Source organism: Pseudophryne corroboree, assembly GCF_028390025.1.
Source record: "Pseudophryne corroboree isolate aPseCor3 chromosome 3 unlocalized genomic scaffold, aPseCor3.hap2 SUPER_3_unloc_6, whole genome shotgun sequence".
In the NCBI taxonomy this organism is placed as follows: Eukaryota; Metazoa; Chordata; class Amphibia; order Anura; family Myobatrachidae; genus Pseudophryne; species Pseudophryne corroboree.
The window spans coordinates 27,822-45,344 of NW_026967552.1; the positions used below are offsets into that span (position 1 = coordinate 27,822).

General features: G+C 47.7%; 1 protein-coding gene across 1 annotated transcript in view; it reads right to left on the reverse strand.

Annotated features, from left to right (window-relative positions):
- The window catches only part of LOC134984513 (uncharacterized), a 32,354-nt gene extending 16,509 nt beyond the window's left edge, over positions 1-15,845 (reverse strand). The window contains exons 1-3 of the mRNA XM_063950080.1: positions 15,765-15,845; positions 15,547-15,645; positions 15,135-15,386 (exon numbers count right to left, since the gene is read on the reverse strand). Coding sequence (XP_063806150.1) covers positions 15,135-15,386; positions 15,547-15,645; positions 15,765-15,798 — 385 coding nt within the window. The 5' untranslated portion in view covers positions 15,799-15,845. The remainder of the gene's footprint in view (positions 1-15,134; positions 15,387-15,546; positions 15,646-15,764) is intronic.
- Positions 15,846-17,523: the final 1,678 nt, after the last annotated feature.

The following is a 17,523-nucleotide window of genomic DNA, read 5'->3' on the forward strand; positions in this document are numbered from 1 at the left end:
TATCTACCCTAGGGGGTGTTTCCCAACGCGTCCTAACCTCTGACGGGAAAGGATATAGTGCCAATAATTTATTAGAAAATAGCAGTTTTTTGTCGGGGGAAACCCACGCTTCATCACACACCTCATTTAATTCATCTGACTCTGGAAAAACTATTGGTAGTTTTTTCACACCCCACATAATACCCTTCTTTGTGGTACTTGTAGTGTCAGAAATGTTCAATGCCTCCTTCATTGCCGTGATCATGTAACGTGTGGCCCTACTGGACATTACGTTTGTCTCCTCACCGTCGACACTAGACTCAGTATCTGTGTCTGTGTCGACCCACTGAGGTAACGGGCGTTTTAGGGCCCCTGACGGTGTCTGAGACGCCTGGACAGGCACTAATTGATTTGCCGGCTGTCTCATGTCATCAACAGTTTTTTGCAAAGTGCTGACATTATCACTTAATTCTTTAAATACGATCATCCAGTCAGGTGTCGACTCCCTAGGGGGTGACATCACTAACCCAGGCAATTGCTCCGCCTCCACATCATTTTCCTCCTCATACATGTCGACACACACGTACCGACACACAGCACACACACCGGGAATGCTCTGATAGAGGACAGGACCCCACTAGCCCTTTAGAGAGACAGAGGGAGAGTCTGCCAGCACACACCAGAGCGCTATATATATATATATATATATATATATATGCACAAATAGACAATAAGAGGCGGCACTCAGCAGACTTGTGATGCAAAATCAAAAAAGTGTAATAGGTACGGTCAACGTTTCGGGGACCACCTCCCCGTCTTCAGGACAAGTGTACAGTGATAAACAAACATATTTATAACAATGAACTTACCCCCCTGATCAGTTTCCCCGCCAGCGTCCTCCACGGCCGCGTCTCCCGCGCTCCCAGCCCGGCGTCCACAGCGCACCACCTGATCCAGACCATGTGATGCGGAAGTGACGTCACGGCACCTGGCCGGTCCGCGTTACCATGGTGACCCTGTATACAATAACATACAAGCACATACATAGGTTATCAGCCTGGGTCATATAGTGTTTCTCAGTGCATCAGGTCCTCTAGGGACAGTGCTCTATTCATAAAATATATTAAAAGATGATAAGTAAACATATACAGTGGCAACGTGACCCATATAATTCTTAAGATCCCAGACAGGGAATTACATACATATACATAAAAATGCATGACCAATCAAGGCTGATAGCCCCTATATCTCACTCATAATGACCTATAAAGAGAGGTAATAAAACGTGCATCCTAACAGTGCAGACTAAGTTAAAAAGTTAAAAGATCAAAAATTAAAGAATAAACGTACGCAATGTACGATTTCTGGCAGCCTAAGTTATTCATACCGGCTATCATCGACTTCACCTATATCAGGGTACTATATCTTTTCTTCTACCGCAGCTGTCCGACATTGCTGTCAGACTTATCTTACATTATTTTTAGATACGTATGAAGCACCTATATCTTATTGTTATTCATAGAAAGTTAATCAGCCCCAGGCTCTCGTTCAGCCCCCCTGGTTTTATTGTGTTTAGCCTATGGATCCACATAGACTCCAGTTGTAGGAGCTGTTTGCCCCTATTACCGCCCCGTTGTGCTGCTGGGACATGATCTATTATTCTATGTTTAAATGTGGCCATCCCATGCTTGAATTCCAAAAAATGGCGTGCCACAGGTTGCTCTCCACTCCCTGACGCCAGGGCATTCCTGATGGCTTGTCTGTGTTGCGCCATCCTTATTTTAAATTGACACTCCGTCTTGCCAATGTAGTAACGCCCGCAAGGGCAAATGATGGCATATACTACAAATTTAGAACTGCACGTAAGTGGCCATTTTATCGGGAATTTTTTACCACTAAAAGGATGGGAGATGCTATCCCCAGGGGACATGTGTGAACAGGTCGTGCATCCTGTACATTTAAAACATCCGTTTTTACGTGTCAAAAAATTAGTAGGAATGATCTTTAACTTTGACAAGTCTGTCTTCACTACTATGTCCCTAATGCTTCTCCCTCTCGTGTAGCTTGGCATTAGGCGTTTATCATGGAATATTTTCAATTCTGGGTCAGTAGACACCAGGGGCCACAGGGCCTTGACTTTCTTGTTAACGGAGTCACTCTTCACATTATATTCGTTGACCCATGGGATAACACCAGATTTTTCTTTATGAGTGTGGGCCTGTAACAAAATTTCTCTATCTTGTGCCTGTGCTTTTTTCCTCGCTTCCCTCAGTAACTTTCTGGGATAACCTCTTTGTTGGAACCTCTGTTCCATCTCATCCAGTTGTTTGAATCTTTCAGATTCCTCGTTGTTAACTCTGCATACTCGCAGAAATTGCGAGTATGGCAGGCCCTTAATCGTAGCCGGGGGATGGAAGCTGTCATACCTTAAGAACGTGTTCCGATCTGTGGGTTTTTTATATAGCCCCGTAACTATCTTGCCATCCTGTATCCTAATCCTAATATCTAAAAAGCAGATCTCGGATTTATGACATGTCAGCGTCAGCTTTATGGGACTGTTTGTGGAATTATGGAAGGACACTAAGTTAGCAAGCTCCTGAGCCTCCCCTCTCCAAAAGAGGAGTAAATCATCTATGTATCGAAAATAGATGAATAAACGTTCCGCCACTAGGGGATCAGCAAAAAACAAAGACCTTTCCACATCCCACATATACGCGTTTGCGAACGAGGGTGCCACCGGCGATCCCATGGCACACCCCGTTCGCTGTCTGAAATACCTGTCATCAAAGATGAAGAAATTATGCGTAAGTGTAAACTCTAAAAGAATCATGAAAAAGTCAATATCTGGCCCCTCATATTTCACATTTCCTGTGATTAATTGCCTCACTGCCTGCAACCCCTGTGCGTGGGGTATGCAGGTGTACAGGCTCGTAACGTCAGCAGTGGCTAACATGACCTCTGTCGGTACATTATCAATGGCCAGGAACTTTCTTAGCAGCATGTTAGAGTCCTTCAAGTGCGTAAATGTCCCCTGGATGCAAGGTTGAAGGAAGGTATCCAAAAAGATTGCCACTGGCTCACACAGCGACCCCCTGGCAGAGATGATAGGTCGTCCAGGAGGCCTCTGTGCGTCCTTGTGGATCTTAGGGATTATGTAGAATAGCGGTGTAACAGGGAATTCCGGACAGAGTTTCTTAACCAGATCTGTTGAAATCAGGCCTTCATCCTGCGCCCTTTGTAAAATATCCAACAGTTCTGTTCTATATTCCTGGGATGGATCTCTTGCCAATTTACAATAGGTCTCCTCGTCCTCAAGGAGCCTGTGGCATTCAGTTTTATAATCTGTCACATTCTGCACCACAATGGCACCCCCTTTGTCTGCCTTCCTCACAATGATGTCCTTTCTTTTCCCTAGAGCCTTCAATGCATCTCGCTCATCCTGTTTTAAATTATAATGTTTATCCGGCCTGGCTGAGCTACCTGCGGCTTCCACCATCCTATGAAAAGTTCTCAAAGATGGGTTCTGTGTAGTAGGGTCAAATTTAGATCTAGGCCCTAATTTCTGTATTCTTGGGGGCAATGGAATTTGTACCCTCAAGGGGGTTTCCTTACTAAAGTGCTCCTTAAGTTTTAAGGTACGGTGCAGTTTAAAAGTGTCCACTTTCCATCTAAAATCATTCCCAAAGTTAGTGGGAACGTAAGACAGACCCTTATTCAAAACTCTCACCTCCGCCGGGGTGAGGGGGGTGGATGATAGGTTGAAGATTAGCGTTTCTTCCCCTTCACAGTTTTGGCTTTGCTTTTGCCGCTGGTTCTGTCCTCCCCGTCGCGTGGGTTTACTTTTGCTCTTCCTCCCCGTGCTGCCACCACAGCCCGGGTGTTTACCCCTAAAGGGGTCTCCTCACGTGATGAACTTGCTGAAGGCGTGCCTGCTTCATCTGACTCACTTGCCGAGGTATTTTGCTGCCTTCCTCTGCTCCTGAATCTTGGATTCCGTGCGAACTTCCTCCTAGAGTCACTGGTGTTCGTGTTGCTTAACCAGGTGTATACTCTATGGTGCGCATAATCCATTTGTACTTTTTGCAGTTTTTCCTTTTTAAACTTGAGGAGGTTATTCTTATATTGTTCGACTTGATCCTTAATTTTAAGTATCCAGGGTTTGGATTCTTCAGAGGAGAGTAGTGCAGCATGTTCAGTTTCAAACTTAGTGATGTTTTCTCGGGTTTTTTCTAATTCTTTGGATGATTCATCAATAACCAACAGAATTAGATCCATTGAACATTTGTTAAGCACCGAGATCCACTTTTTACAAAAGTCCATGCTATATCTCCCAATGGTGGGTATATTGTGGACTCTAAAGCCTCTAGGCAGTTGTTTGGCTCTATAATAGTCCGATAACGTGCGGCTATGATACAAGTAGTCCAACTCTCTCTTACGTAAACGAAATAAGTCGCGTTGAATGTCGTCATCGGAAGGTGTAGTGGCTTCTGAAAACGCAGGTTCTTTATGCAGTATTTTTTCAGCCTCCACATCGGAGAAGCTGAGTGTCTCATATGTATCACAGTGTAAAAGAAAAGAGGTGAAGTCTCCACCCTCTTGTGCTGAGGCTGCCATCATTCCCCAATAAAGTGCAAGTGCAAATGTGTGCAAAAATTCACATTCACCAAAAAGTGACAGTGCCAAAAAACCAGGAAACCTGGATCTGGAGGGTGGTCAAAACTTGAAAAACAATCCTGGTGCCTTGAGAGGAACTTTGTGCTTGCACAGCACGCAAGAACCTACATCCAAATACTCTGCGCTCCGGCACTCTCGGCCTCCCCCATAGGGTGTACCTTGCTCCGGTGCCCTCCTCAGGGTAAGCGACCCTTATACATGCACAAATAGACAATAAGAGGCGGCACTCAGCAGACTTGTGATGCAAAATCAAAAAAGTGTAATAGGTACGGTCAACGTTTCGGGGACCACCTCCCCGTCTTCAGGACAAGTGTACAGTGATAAACAAACATATTTATAACAATGAACTTACCCCCCTGATCAGTTTCCCCGCCAGCGTCCTCCACGGCCGCGTCTCCCGCGCTCCCAGCCCGGCGTCCACAGCGCACCACCTGATCCAGACCATGTGATGCGGAAGTGACGTCACGGCACCTGGCCGGTCCGCGTTACCATGGTGACCCTGTATACAATAACATACAAGCACATACATAGGTTATCAGCCTGGGTCATATAGTGTTTCTCAGTGCATCAGGTCCTCTAGGGACAGTGCTCTATTCATAAAATATATTAAAAGATGATAAGTAAACATATACAGTGGCAACGTGACCCATATAATTCTTAAGATCCCAGACAGGGAATTACATACATATACATAAAAATGCATGACCAATCAAGGCTGATAGCCCCTATATCTCACTCATAATGACTGTGTGAGCCAGTGGCAATCTTTTTGGATACCTTCCTTCAACCTTGCATCCAGGGGACATTTACGCACTTGAAGGACTCTAACATGCTGCTAAGAAAGTTCCTGGCCATTGATAATGTACCGACAGAGGTCATGTTAGCCACTGCTGACGTTACGAGCCTGTACACCTGCATACCCCACGCACAGGGGTTGCAGGCAGTGAGGCAATTAATCACAGGAAATGTGAAATATGAGGGGCCAGATATTGACTTTTTCATGATTCTTTTAGAGTTTACACTTACGCATAATTTCTTCATCTTTGATGACAGGTATTTCAGACAGCGAACGGGGTGTGCCATGGGATCGCCGGTGGCACCCTCGTTCGCAAACGCGTATATGTGGGATGTGGAAAGGTCTTTGTTTTTTGCTGATCCCCTAGTGGCGGAACGTTTATTCATCTATTTTCGATACATAGATGATTTACTCCTCTTTTGGAGAGGGGAGGCTCAGGAGCTTGCTAACTTAGTGTCCTTCCATAATTCCACAAACAGTCCCATAAAGCTGACGCTGACATGTCATAAATCCGAGATCTGCTTTTTAGATATTAGGATTAGGATACAGGATGGCAAGATAGTTACGGGGCTATATAAAAAACCCACAGATCGGAACACGTTCTTAAGGTATGACAGCTTCCATCCCCCGGCTACGATTAAGGGCCTGCCATACTCGCAATTTCTGCGAGTATGCAGAGTTAACAACGAGGAATCTGAAAGATTCAAACAACTGGATGAGATGGAACAGAGGTTCCAACAAAGAGGTTATCCCAGAAAGTTACTGAGGGAAGCGAGGAAAAAAGCACAGGCACAAGATAGAGAAATTTTGTTACAGGCCCACACTCATAAAGAAAAATCTGGTGTTATCCCATGGGTCAACGAATATAATGTGAAGAGTGACTCCGTTAACAAGAAAGTCAAGGCCCTGTGGCCCCTGGTGTCTACTGACCCAGAATTGAAAATATTCCATGATAAACGCCTAATGCCAAGCTACACGAGAGGGAGAAGCATTAGGGACATAGTAGTGAAGACAGACTTGTCAAAGTTAAAGATCATTCCTACTAATTTTTTGACACGTAAAAACGGATGTTTTAAATGTACAGGATGCACGACCTGTTCACACATGTCCCCTGGGGATAGCATCTCCCATCCTTTTAGTGGTAAAAAATTCCCGATAAAATGGCCACTTACGTGCAGTTCTAAATTTGTAGTATATGCCATCATTTGCCCTTGCGGGCGTTACTACATTGGCAAGACGGAGTGTCAATTTAAAATAAGGATGGCGCAACACAGACAAGCCATCAGGAATGCCCTGGCGTCAGGGAGTGGAGAGCAACCTGTGGCACGCCATTTTTTGGAATTCAAGCATGGGATGGCCACATTTAAACATAGAATAATAGATCATGTCCCAGCAGCACAACGGGGCGGTAATAGGGGCAAACAGCTCCTACAACTGGAGTCTATGTGGATCCATAGGCTAAACACAATAAAACCAGGGGGGCTGAACGAGAGCCTGGGGCTGATTAACTTTCTATGAATAACAATAAGATATAGGTGCTTCATACGTATCTAAAAATAATGTAAGATAAGTCTGACAGCAATGTCGGACAGCTGCGGTAGAAGAAAAGATATAGTACCCTGATATAGGTGAAGTCGATGATAGCCGGTATGAATAACTTAGGCTGCCAGAAATCGTACATTGCGTACGTTTATTCTTTAATTTTTGATCTTTTAACTTTTTAACTTAGTCTGCACTGTTAGGATGCACGTTTTATTACCTCTCTTTATAGGTCATTATGAGTGAGATATAGGGGCTATCAGCCTTGATTGGTCATGCATTTTTATGTATATGTATGTAATTCCCTGTCTGGGATCTTAAGAATTATATGGGTCACGTTGCCACTGTATATGTTTACTTATCATCTTTTAATATATTTTATGAATAGAGCACTGTCCCTAGAGGACCTGATGCACTGAGAAACACTATATGACCCAGGCTGATAACCTATGTATGTGCTTGTATGTTATTGTATACAGGGTCACCATGGTAACGCGGACCGGCCAGGTGCCGTGACGTCACTTCCGCATCACATGGTCTGGATCAGGTGGTGCGCTGTGGACGCCGGGCTGGGAGCGCGGGAGACGCGGCCGTGGAGGACGCTGGCGGGGAAACTGATCAGGGGGGTAAGTTCATTGTTATAAATATGTTTGTTTATCACTGTACACTTGTCCTGAAGACGGGGAGGTGGTCCCCGAAACGTTGACCGTACCTATTACACTTTTTTGATTTTGCATCACAAGTCTGCTGAGTGCCGCCTCTTATTGTCTATTTGTGCATGTATAAGGGTCGCTTACCCTGAGGAGGGCACCGGAGCAAGGTACACCCTATGGGGGAGGCCGAGAGTGCCGGAGCGCAGAGTATTTATATATATATATATATATATATATATATATATATATATATATATATATATATATATATATACAGGGATAACCTTATATAAGTGTTATTCCCTTATAGCTGCTGTTTATATTATTATTAGCTGCCAATAGTGCCCCCCCTTCACCAGCGTTCTTCTCTACAGCTTGGTAGGAGAGAAAATGGCGCTGAGCAGTGTGCTGGCTGACTGAGGAGGAAGCCCCGCCCCCTGTAATGGCGCGTTTCTCCTCAGAGATTCCTATTCTAATTTTTATACTGGCGGGGGTAGTACTGTGCCTCAGCAACTTATGTCCCCTTATTAGCCAGTTTTGATTAGGATTCATGATGCCCAGGGCGCGCCCCCCCCCCTCCCCCCGCGTACCCTGCAGTGCCTGTGAGTGAATGGTAGCATGGCGCGCAGCGTTCCCTCCCACCTGGGCACATTTTCTAAACTGAGGTCTGGAGGAGGGGCATAGAGGGAGGAGCCAGTTCAGACCCTTGAAAAGTCTTAAAGTGCCCATGGCTCCTGCGGAACCGTCTATACCCCATGGTACTAAAGGGGACCCCAGCATTCTCTAGGACGTATGAGAAAAGGCCTCCTCAACTTGCTCAGGGGTTGTGTCAGCAATATTCAACACATCTCTTGGCCTCAATCATCAACTGCACCCCCTTAGCAAGTGATGCCGCCCCCCTCAACACATTCTCCATGCGTAATGTGGGCAAGATCACGTGTGTGAGAATATACCGCAGGGGACCCCGAGGGAGCAGGACCGGGACATACAGCCATAGAGGACTGTAATACCTGAGTGGCAGTTTCAGTCCTAGCAATCCTTTCAGAAATCTGAGAAATAACCCCCCTAAGAGAAGCTAACCACTCCGGTTCCCTAGCCGGAATCTGTGCTACAACAGTGCAATCCTGATTACATGGGATGGGATCTTCCTGTGAAGAGATATCCTCTGCAGCATATGAGACAGAGACTCTAGACATGTTTGCTTCTACACCCCACATTCACACAGGGTAAAGGGCAGACAGAGTTCCCCCCCAAGAATAGCAGAGAGATTGGAGACAACCCACACACAGCGCTATTAGAAGTATAGGGAGACCCCAAACCAGCGCTGACGGTGTCTATAATAGGTGACCCTGCCTATATACAGCCTCCCCCCCTTATACCGTACAGATAGCTGGAGGTGCTCTGTAGGGACTGCTCTTCACAGGCAGCGAGGATGCAGACAGGAAAATGTCGCTGAACGCTGCTGGGTCCGCTCTGAGGAGAAGCTCCGCCCCCGTAATGGCGCTGTCTTCCCGCTCTTGAAGATTATACTGGCCTAAGGATTTTTGTTGCTGGCTGAGATCCAGGGACCCCGACAGGCTGTGTGGTCAGTATAGGGTGTAGGCGTCGGCTCAGGGTGTCCCACACAACGCCGCACCAAGTGCTGCTGAGCCCCGGAGCGCAGTTATCACTGCGCTCCCTACCCTGTTGCCGCCATCTTCACATCGGCTCCACGCTTGCCAGGGGCAGACGACTCTTCAGCTCTGCAAGGGGGTGGTGGCATGCTGCTGGGGTGAGTGTTCCCCTGCGGCTGGGAGCGATCTATCCCCTCTGGAGCTCAGTGTCCAGTCAGCGGAGATAGTGGCTCAGACCCCGCAGGGCGGACACTGCTCCCCCCCCTCAGTCCCTCGATGCAGGGAGGATGTTGCCAGCAGCCTCCCTGTAAAAAAACAAACTCTAAAAAATGTTTTACTAAAGAAGCTCAGTAGATCTCCCCTAGCTGTGACCGGCTCCTCCGGGCACATTTTCTAAACTGGGTCTGGTGGGGCGGGGGGCATAGAGGGAGGAGCCAGCCCACACTGTTGGACTCTTGGGGTGCCGGTGGCTCTTGGTGGGCCCGTCTATGCCCCATGGTACTAATATGGACCCCAGCATCTGCTAGAACGTAAGAGAAAAGTGGTTTATATACAGACCATTGTGTGCTAATAGTGACACTCTCAGGGCATGTAATACCATAGGCAGATGTACTGCTAGCACACAGTATGGCTTCTGGAGACACACAGTGACATGATGTGAGGGGGAGAGCAGGAGTATAATAGGGGCTGATGGCTCCTGATGTATGAGATACACCAGAGTGTGTGGGGAGGAGACTGGTCAGATCTCTGGGCTGGTAACACACAGTGACATGATGTGAGGGGGAGAGCAGGAGTATAATAGAGGTGATGGATCCTGATGTATGAGATACACCAGAGAGTGTGGGGAGGAGACTGGTCAGATCTCTGGGCTGGTAACACACAGTGACATGATGTGAGGGGAGAGCAGGAGTATAATAGGGGCTGATGGCTCCTGATGTATGAGATACACCAGAGAGTGTGGGGAGGAGACTGGTCAGATCTCTGGGCTAGTAACACACAGTGACATGATGTGAGGGGAGAGCAGGAGTATAATAGGGGCTGATGGCTCCTGATGTATGAGATACACCAGAGAGTGTGGGGAGGAGACTGGTCAGATCTCTGGGCTGGTAACACACAGTGACATGATGTGAGGGGAGAGCAGGAGTATAATAGGGGCTGATGGCTCCTGATGTATGAGATACACCAGAGAGTGTGGGGAGGAGACTGGTCAGATCTCTGGGCTAGTAACACACAGTGACATGATGTGAGGGGAGAGCAGGAGTATAATAGGGGCTGATGGCTCCTGATGTATGAGATACACCAGAGAGTGTGGGGAGGAGACTGGTCAGATCTCTGGGCTGGTAACACACAGTGACATGATGTGAGGGAGAGCAGGAGGATAATAGAGGCTGATGGCTCCTGATGTATGAGATACACCAGAGAGTGTGGGGAGGAGACTGGTCAGATCTCTGGGCTGGTAACACACAGTGACATGATGTGAGAGGAGAGCAGGAGTATAATATGGGCTGATGGATCCTGATGTATGAGATACACCAGAGAGTGTGGGGAGGAGACTGGTCAGATCTCTGGGCTGGTAACACACAGTGACATGATGTGAGGGAGAGCAGGAGGATAATAGAGGCTAATGGCTCCTGATGTATGAAATACACCAGAGAGTGTGGGGAGGAGACTGGTCAGATCTCTGGGCTGGTAACACACAGTGACATGATGTGAGGGGGAGAGCAGGAGTATAATAGGGGCTGATGGATCCTGATGTATGAGATACACCAGAGAGTGTGGGGAGGAGACTGGTCAGATCTCTGTGCTGGTAACACACAGTGACATGATGTGAGGGAGAGCAGGAGGATAATAGAGGCTGATGGCTCCTGATGTATGAGATACACCAGAGAGTGTGGGGAGGAGACTGGTCAGATCTCTGGGCTGGTAACACACAGTGACATGATGTGAGGGGGAGAGCAGGAGTATAATAGGGGCTGATGGCTCCTGATGTATGAGATACACCAGAGAGTGTGGGGAGGAGACTGGTCAGATCTCTGGGCTGGTAACACACAGTGACATGATGTGAGAGGAGAGCAGGAGTATAATAGGGGCTGATGGCTCCTGATGTATGAGATACACCAGAGAGTGTGGGGAGGAGACTGGTCAGATCTCTGGGCTGGTAACACACAGTGACATGATGAGAGGGGGCGAGCAGGAGTATAATGGGGGCTGATGGCTCCTGATGTATGAGATACACCAGAGAGTGTGGGGAGGAGACTGGTCAGATCTCTGGGCTGGTAACACACAGTGACATGATGTGAGGGGGAGAGCAGGAGTATAATAGGGGCTGATGGATCCTGATTTATGAGATACACCAGAGAGTGTGGGGAGGAGACTGGTCAGATCTCTGGGCTGGTAACACACAGTGACATGATGTGAGGGAGAACAGGAGGATAATAGAGGCTGATGGCTCCTGATGTATGAGATACACCAGAGAGTGTGGGGAGGAGACTGGTCAGATCTCTGGGCAGGTAACACATAGGGACATGATGTGAGGGGGAGAGCAGGAGTATAATAGGGGCTGATGACTCCTGATGTATGAGATACACCAGAGAGTGTGGGGAGGAGACTGGTCAGATCTCTGGGCTGGTAACACACAGTGACATGATGTGAGAGGAGAGCAGGAGTATAATATGGGCTGATGGATCCTGATGTATGAGATACACCAGAGAGTGTGGGGAGGAGACTGGTCAGATCTCTGGGCTGGTAACACTCAGTGACATGATGTGAGGAGGGAGCAGAAATATAATAGGGGCTGATGGCTCCTGATGTATAAGACACACCAGAGAGTGTGGGGAGGAGACTGGTCAGATCTCTGGGCTGGTAACACACAGGGACATGATGTGATGGGTAGAGCAGGAGTATAATAGGGGCTGATGGCTCCTGATGTATGAGATACACCAGAGAGTGTGTGGAGGAGACTGGTCAGATCTCTGGGCTGGTAACACACAGGGACATGATGTGAGGGGGAGAGCAGGAGTATAATAGGGGCTGATGACTCCTGATGTATGAGATACACCAGAGAGTGTGGGGAGGAGACTGGTCAGATCTCTGTGCTGGTAACACACAGTGACATGATGTGAGGGGGGAGCAGGAGTGTAATAGGGGCTGATGGCTCCTGATGTATGAGATACACCAGAGAGTGTGAGGAAGAGACTGGTCAGATCTCTGGGCTGGTAACACACAGTGACATGATGTGAGGGAGGAGCAGGAGTATAATAGGGGCTGATGGCTCCTGATGTATGAGATACACCAGAGAGAGTGGGGAGAAGACTGGTCAGATCTCTGGGCTAACACACAGTGACATGATGTGAGGGGGAGAGCAGGAGTATAATAGGGGCTGATGGCTCCTGATGTATGAGATACACCAGAGAGTGTGGGGAGGAGACTGGTCAGATCTCTGGGCTGGTAACATAGTGACATGATGTGAGAGGTAGAGAGCAGGACTATAATAGGGGCTGTTGGCTCCTGATGTATGAGATACACCAGAGAGTGTGGGGAGGAGACTGGTCAGATATCTGGGCTGGTAACACACAGTGACATGATGTGAGGGGGGAAAGCAGGAGCATAATAGGGGCTGATGGCTCCTGATGTATGAGATACACCAGAGAGTGTGGGGAGGAGACTGGTCAGATCTCTGGGCTGGTAACACACAGTGACATGATGTGAGGGAGGAGCAGGAGTATAATAGGGGCTGATGGCTCCTGATGTATGAGAAACACCAGAGAGAGTGGGGAGGAGACTGCTCAGATCTCTGGGCTGGTAACATAGTGACATGATGTGAGAGGGAGAGAGCAGGAGTATAATAGGGGCTGATGGCTCCTGATGTATGAGATACACCAGAGAGTGTGGGGAGGAGACTGGTCAGATCTCTGTGCTGGTAACACACAGTGACATGATGTGAGGGAGGAGCAGGAGTATAATAGGGGCTGATGGCTCCTGATGTATGAGATACACCAGAGAGTGTGGGGAGAAGACTGGTCAGATCTCTGGGCTGGTAACACACAGTGACATGATGAGAGGGGGGAAAGCAGGAGCATAATAGGGGCTGATGGCTCCTGATGTATGAGATACACCAGAGAGTGTGGGGAGGAGACTGGTCAGATCTCTGGGCTGGTAACACACAGTGACATGATGTGAGGGAGGAGCAGGAGTATAATAGGGGCTGATGGCTCCTGATGTATGAGAAACACCAGAGAGAGTGGGGAGGAGACTGCTCAGATCTCTGGGCTGGTAACATAGTGACATGATGTGAGAGGGAGAGAGCAGGAGTATAATAGGGGTTGATGGCTCCTGATGTATGAGATACACCAGAGAGTGTGGGGAGGAGACTGGTCAGATCTCTGTGCTGGTAACACACAGTGGCATGATGTGAGGGAGGAGCAGGAGTATAATAGGGGCTGATGGCTCCTGATGTATGAGATACACCAGAGAGTGTGGGGAGGAGACTGGTCAGATCTCTGGGCTGGTAACACACAGTGACATGATGTGAGGGAGGAGCAGGAGTATAATAGGGGCTGATGGCTCCTGATGTATGAGAAACACCAGAGAGTGTGGGGAGGAGACTGGTCAGATCTCTGGGCTGGTAACATAGTGACATGATGTGAGAGGGAGAGAGCAGGAGTATAATAGGGGCTGATGCCTCCTGATGTATGAGATACACCAGAGAGTGTGGGGAGGAGACTGGTCAGATCTCTGGGCTGGTAACACACAGTGACATGATGTGAGGAGGAGAGCAGGAGTATAATAGGGGCTGATGGCTCCTGATGTATGAGATACACCATATAGTGTGGGGAGGAGACTGGTCAGATCTCTGGGCTGGTAACACACAGTGACATGATGTGAGGGGAGAGCAGGAGTATAATAGGGGTTGATGGCTCCTGATGTATGAGATACACCAGAGAGTGTGGGGAGGAGAATGGTCAGATCTCTGGGCTAGTAACACAGTGACATGATGTGAGGGGGAGAGCAGGAGTATAATAGGGGCTGATGGCTCCTGATGTATGAGATACAAATGAGAGTGTGGGGAGGAGACTGGTCAGATCTCTGGGCTGATAACACACAGTGACATGATGTGAGGAGGAGAGCAGGAGTATAATAGGGGCTGATGGCTCCTGATGTATGAGATACACCAGAGAGTGTGGGGAGGAGACTGGTCAGATCTCTGGGCTGGTAATATAGTGACATGATGTGAGTGGGAGAGAGCAGGACTATAATAGGGGCTGATGGCTCCTGATGTATGAGATACACCAGCGAGTGTGGGGAGGAGACTGGTCAGATATCTGGGCTGGTAACACACAGTGACATGATGTGAGGGGGGAAAGCAGGAGCATAATAGGGGCTGATGGCTCCTGATGTATGAGATACACCAGAGAGTGTGGGGAGGAGACTGGTCAGATCTCTGGGCTGGTAACACACAGTGACATGATGTGAGGGAGGAGCAGGAGTATAATAGGGGCTGATGGCTCCTGATGTATGAGAAACACCAGAGAGAGTGGGGAGGAGACTGCTCAGATCTCTGGGCTGGTAACACATAGTGACATGATGTGAGGGGGGAGAGCAGGAGTATAATAGGGCCTGATGGCTCCTGATGTATGAGATACACCAGAGAGTGTGGGGAGGAGACTGGTCAGATCTCTGGGCTGGTAACATACAGTGACATGATGTGAGGGGGAGAGCAGGAGTATAATAGAGGCTGATGGCTCCTGACTCCCCCAATGGGAAAATACATATTCCTCATTAGTTTGTACTGACAGAGAAGAGTGTAGGATAAGAGATTGCTGTAGTGACTGAGCAAGGAGAATATATGACTCTTTTCTGTAATAAGTGTTTATTACTCACCTGTGCTGATATCTGTAGGGATCTCCTCCTCCTTACACTGCTGATCACCCCTCACATATGCCTCTTCTTCTTCCTCTATATCTTCTGCCTTTATATCAGTCACATACGTCTCTTCTTCTCCCTCTATATCTTCTGCCTTTATATCAGTCACATACGTCTCTTCTTCTCCCTCTATATCTTCTGCCTTTATATCAGTCACATATGCATCTTCTTCTCCCTCTATATCTTCTGCCTTCATATCAGACAGACGTTCTACCTAAAAAACAAACAAACAAACACTAGAATGACATTTGCATACAGTCAGATTAAACTGAGGTGAAACAGTATAATATCAGTGTATAAGACACACAGCTCCTCTACAGATCATATAGTGATGGTCACTTTGGTATATTGGGGAGACCCTAAATCCCACCTACCTGATCCTGTGGGATCCTGTGATTCTCCTCTGTACAATCCTGGGAATACAGAGGACGGGGACATCTCTCTGGGGTATTTCTGTTACTGGACCCATCTGTAGGAGACACACAGTGACTGAGTACAGTGTATATATGTGATTATCAGATGATGTGTGTATATAGGGGGCCCCCATACCTGCTCTCCCCTGTACAATACATGACAGTCTCCTCTTACCCAGTGATGTGAGGGGCTGGTAATTCTCCATCATCACGTCCTTGTACAGACCCGTGTTCCTCTATATACTCCCCCTCCTGCATGGAGACATAGACAGTGACATCATGACCTATAGGAACATGACACACACAGTGATACAGTCATCACCCAGACACATCCCCTGGTGTTACTGGATAATGCCCCATTCCCAGCAGTCACCTCTCCAGTCATCACCCAGACACATCCCCTGGTGTTACTGTATAATGTCCCATTCCCAGCAGTCACCTCTCCAGTCATCACCCAAACACGTCCCCTGGTGTTATTATATAATGTCCCATTTCCGGCAGTCACCTCTCCAGTCAGCAGCTGAATGATCTTGTTGGCGAGTTCAAGGATCTTCTGGTCACTGTGTCTCTCATGTATCAGTGAGTGAGGAGGAGGCAGCATGAAGGGGCTGTGGGTCCTGCTTAGTCCAACTGACACACAAAGATGGCTGCCGGGTGTCTCACACTCACTAGATGTCTTCTTCACTACTGTCCCTGTATTATTACTATAGATGTAAGTGACGTCACAATGATGCTCCCAGATCCCTCACCTCCCCAGTCATGTCCCTGTATTATTACTATAGATGTGATGTCACTGTGATGCTCCCAGATCTCCTCACCTCCCCAGTCATGTCCTTGTATTATTACGATATAAGTGATGTCACAGTGATGCTTCCAGATCCCCCTCACCTCCCCAGTCATGTCCCTGTAATATTACTGTAGATATAAGTGACGTCACAGTGACACTCCCAGATCCCCTCTCCAGTCATTTCACTGTAATGATACGATCATACTGAAAATCTTGGTTACTAATGTTTCAACAATAAATGGATACAAAGTATTTAGAAGAAACAACAATGGTGAAATGTATCTGTCAAAAAAAAAAACAATTTAGTATTATCTTTTATTTATATGGTGCCATAAGGGATCCGCAGCGCCCATTACACAGTACATAAACAAATGAGCAAAACAAAAACATTCAGAGTTTGAGACAATATAGGACAAATACAAGGTATATACAGAAAACCAGGGGTTAGGTGCCATCAATGGGAGGATGGAGTATAAGATAGTGTAAGAGAAGGCAAGGCACATGATGGAGAACGCCCTGCTCTTGCGAGATTACAATCTTAAAGGTGAAGGGCTAACACACCAGGGTGACATAGAAGGCGTAGACTGCAAGCGTGGACAAGAGGGTTAGGAAGATAGTTGGCTTGGGAGGCCAATTTAAGTTTTGTAGAGAGGTGGAGAGGTAGAGAATTCCAGAGACAGGGAGCAGCACATGAGAAATCTTGCAGGTAGGAGTTGGAGGAGGTAATCAGTTGGCAGGAGAGTCGGCATGCAATAGCGGAGAGAAGAGGACAGGTGGGAGTGTACAAAGAGATGAGGTCACAGATGCAAGAGGGAGAAGAGTGGGTGAGGGCTTTGAATGTGAGAAGCTTGAATTGTATTCCAATTGGGAAGGGGAGCCAGTGAAGGTCCTGCATGAGAGGGGAGGTGGATGTAGTACGTTCGGTGAGGAAGATGAGATGGGCGGCAGCATTGAGGATAGATTGGAGTGGAGAGAGGCGTATGTCAGGGAGGCCAGAAAGGAGATTACAGTAGTCCAATCTGGAGATGACCAGTGAGTGGATGAGGGTCTTAGTAGCATTCTGGGTTAGAAAGGGTCTGATCCTGGAAATGTTTTTGAGATGGAAATGGCAGTACTGTGAGAGGTGCTGAATGTGTGGTGTGAAGGA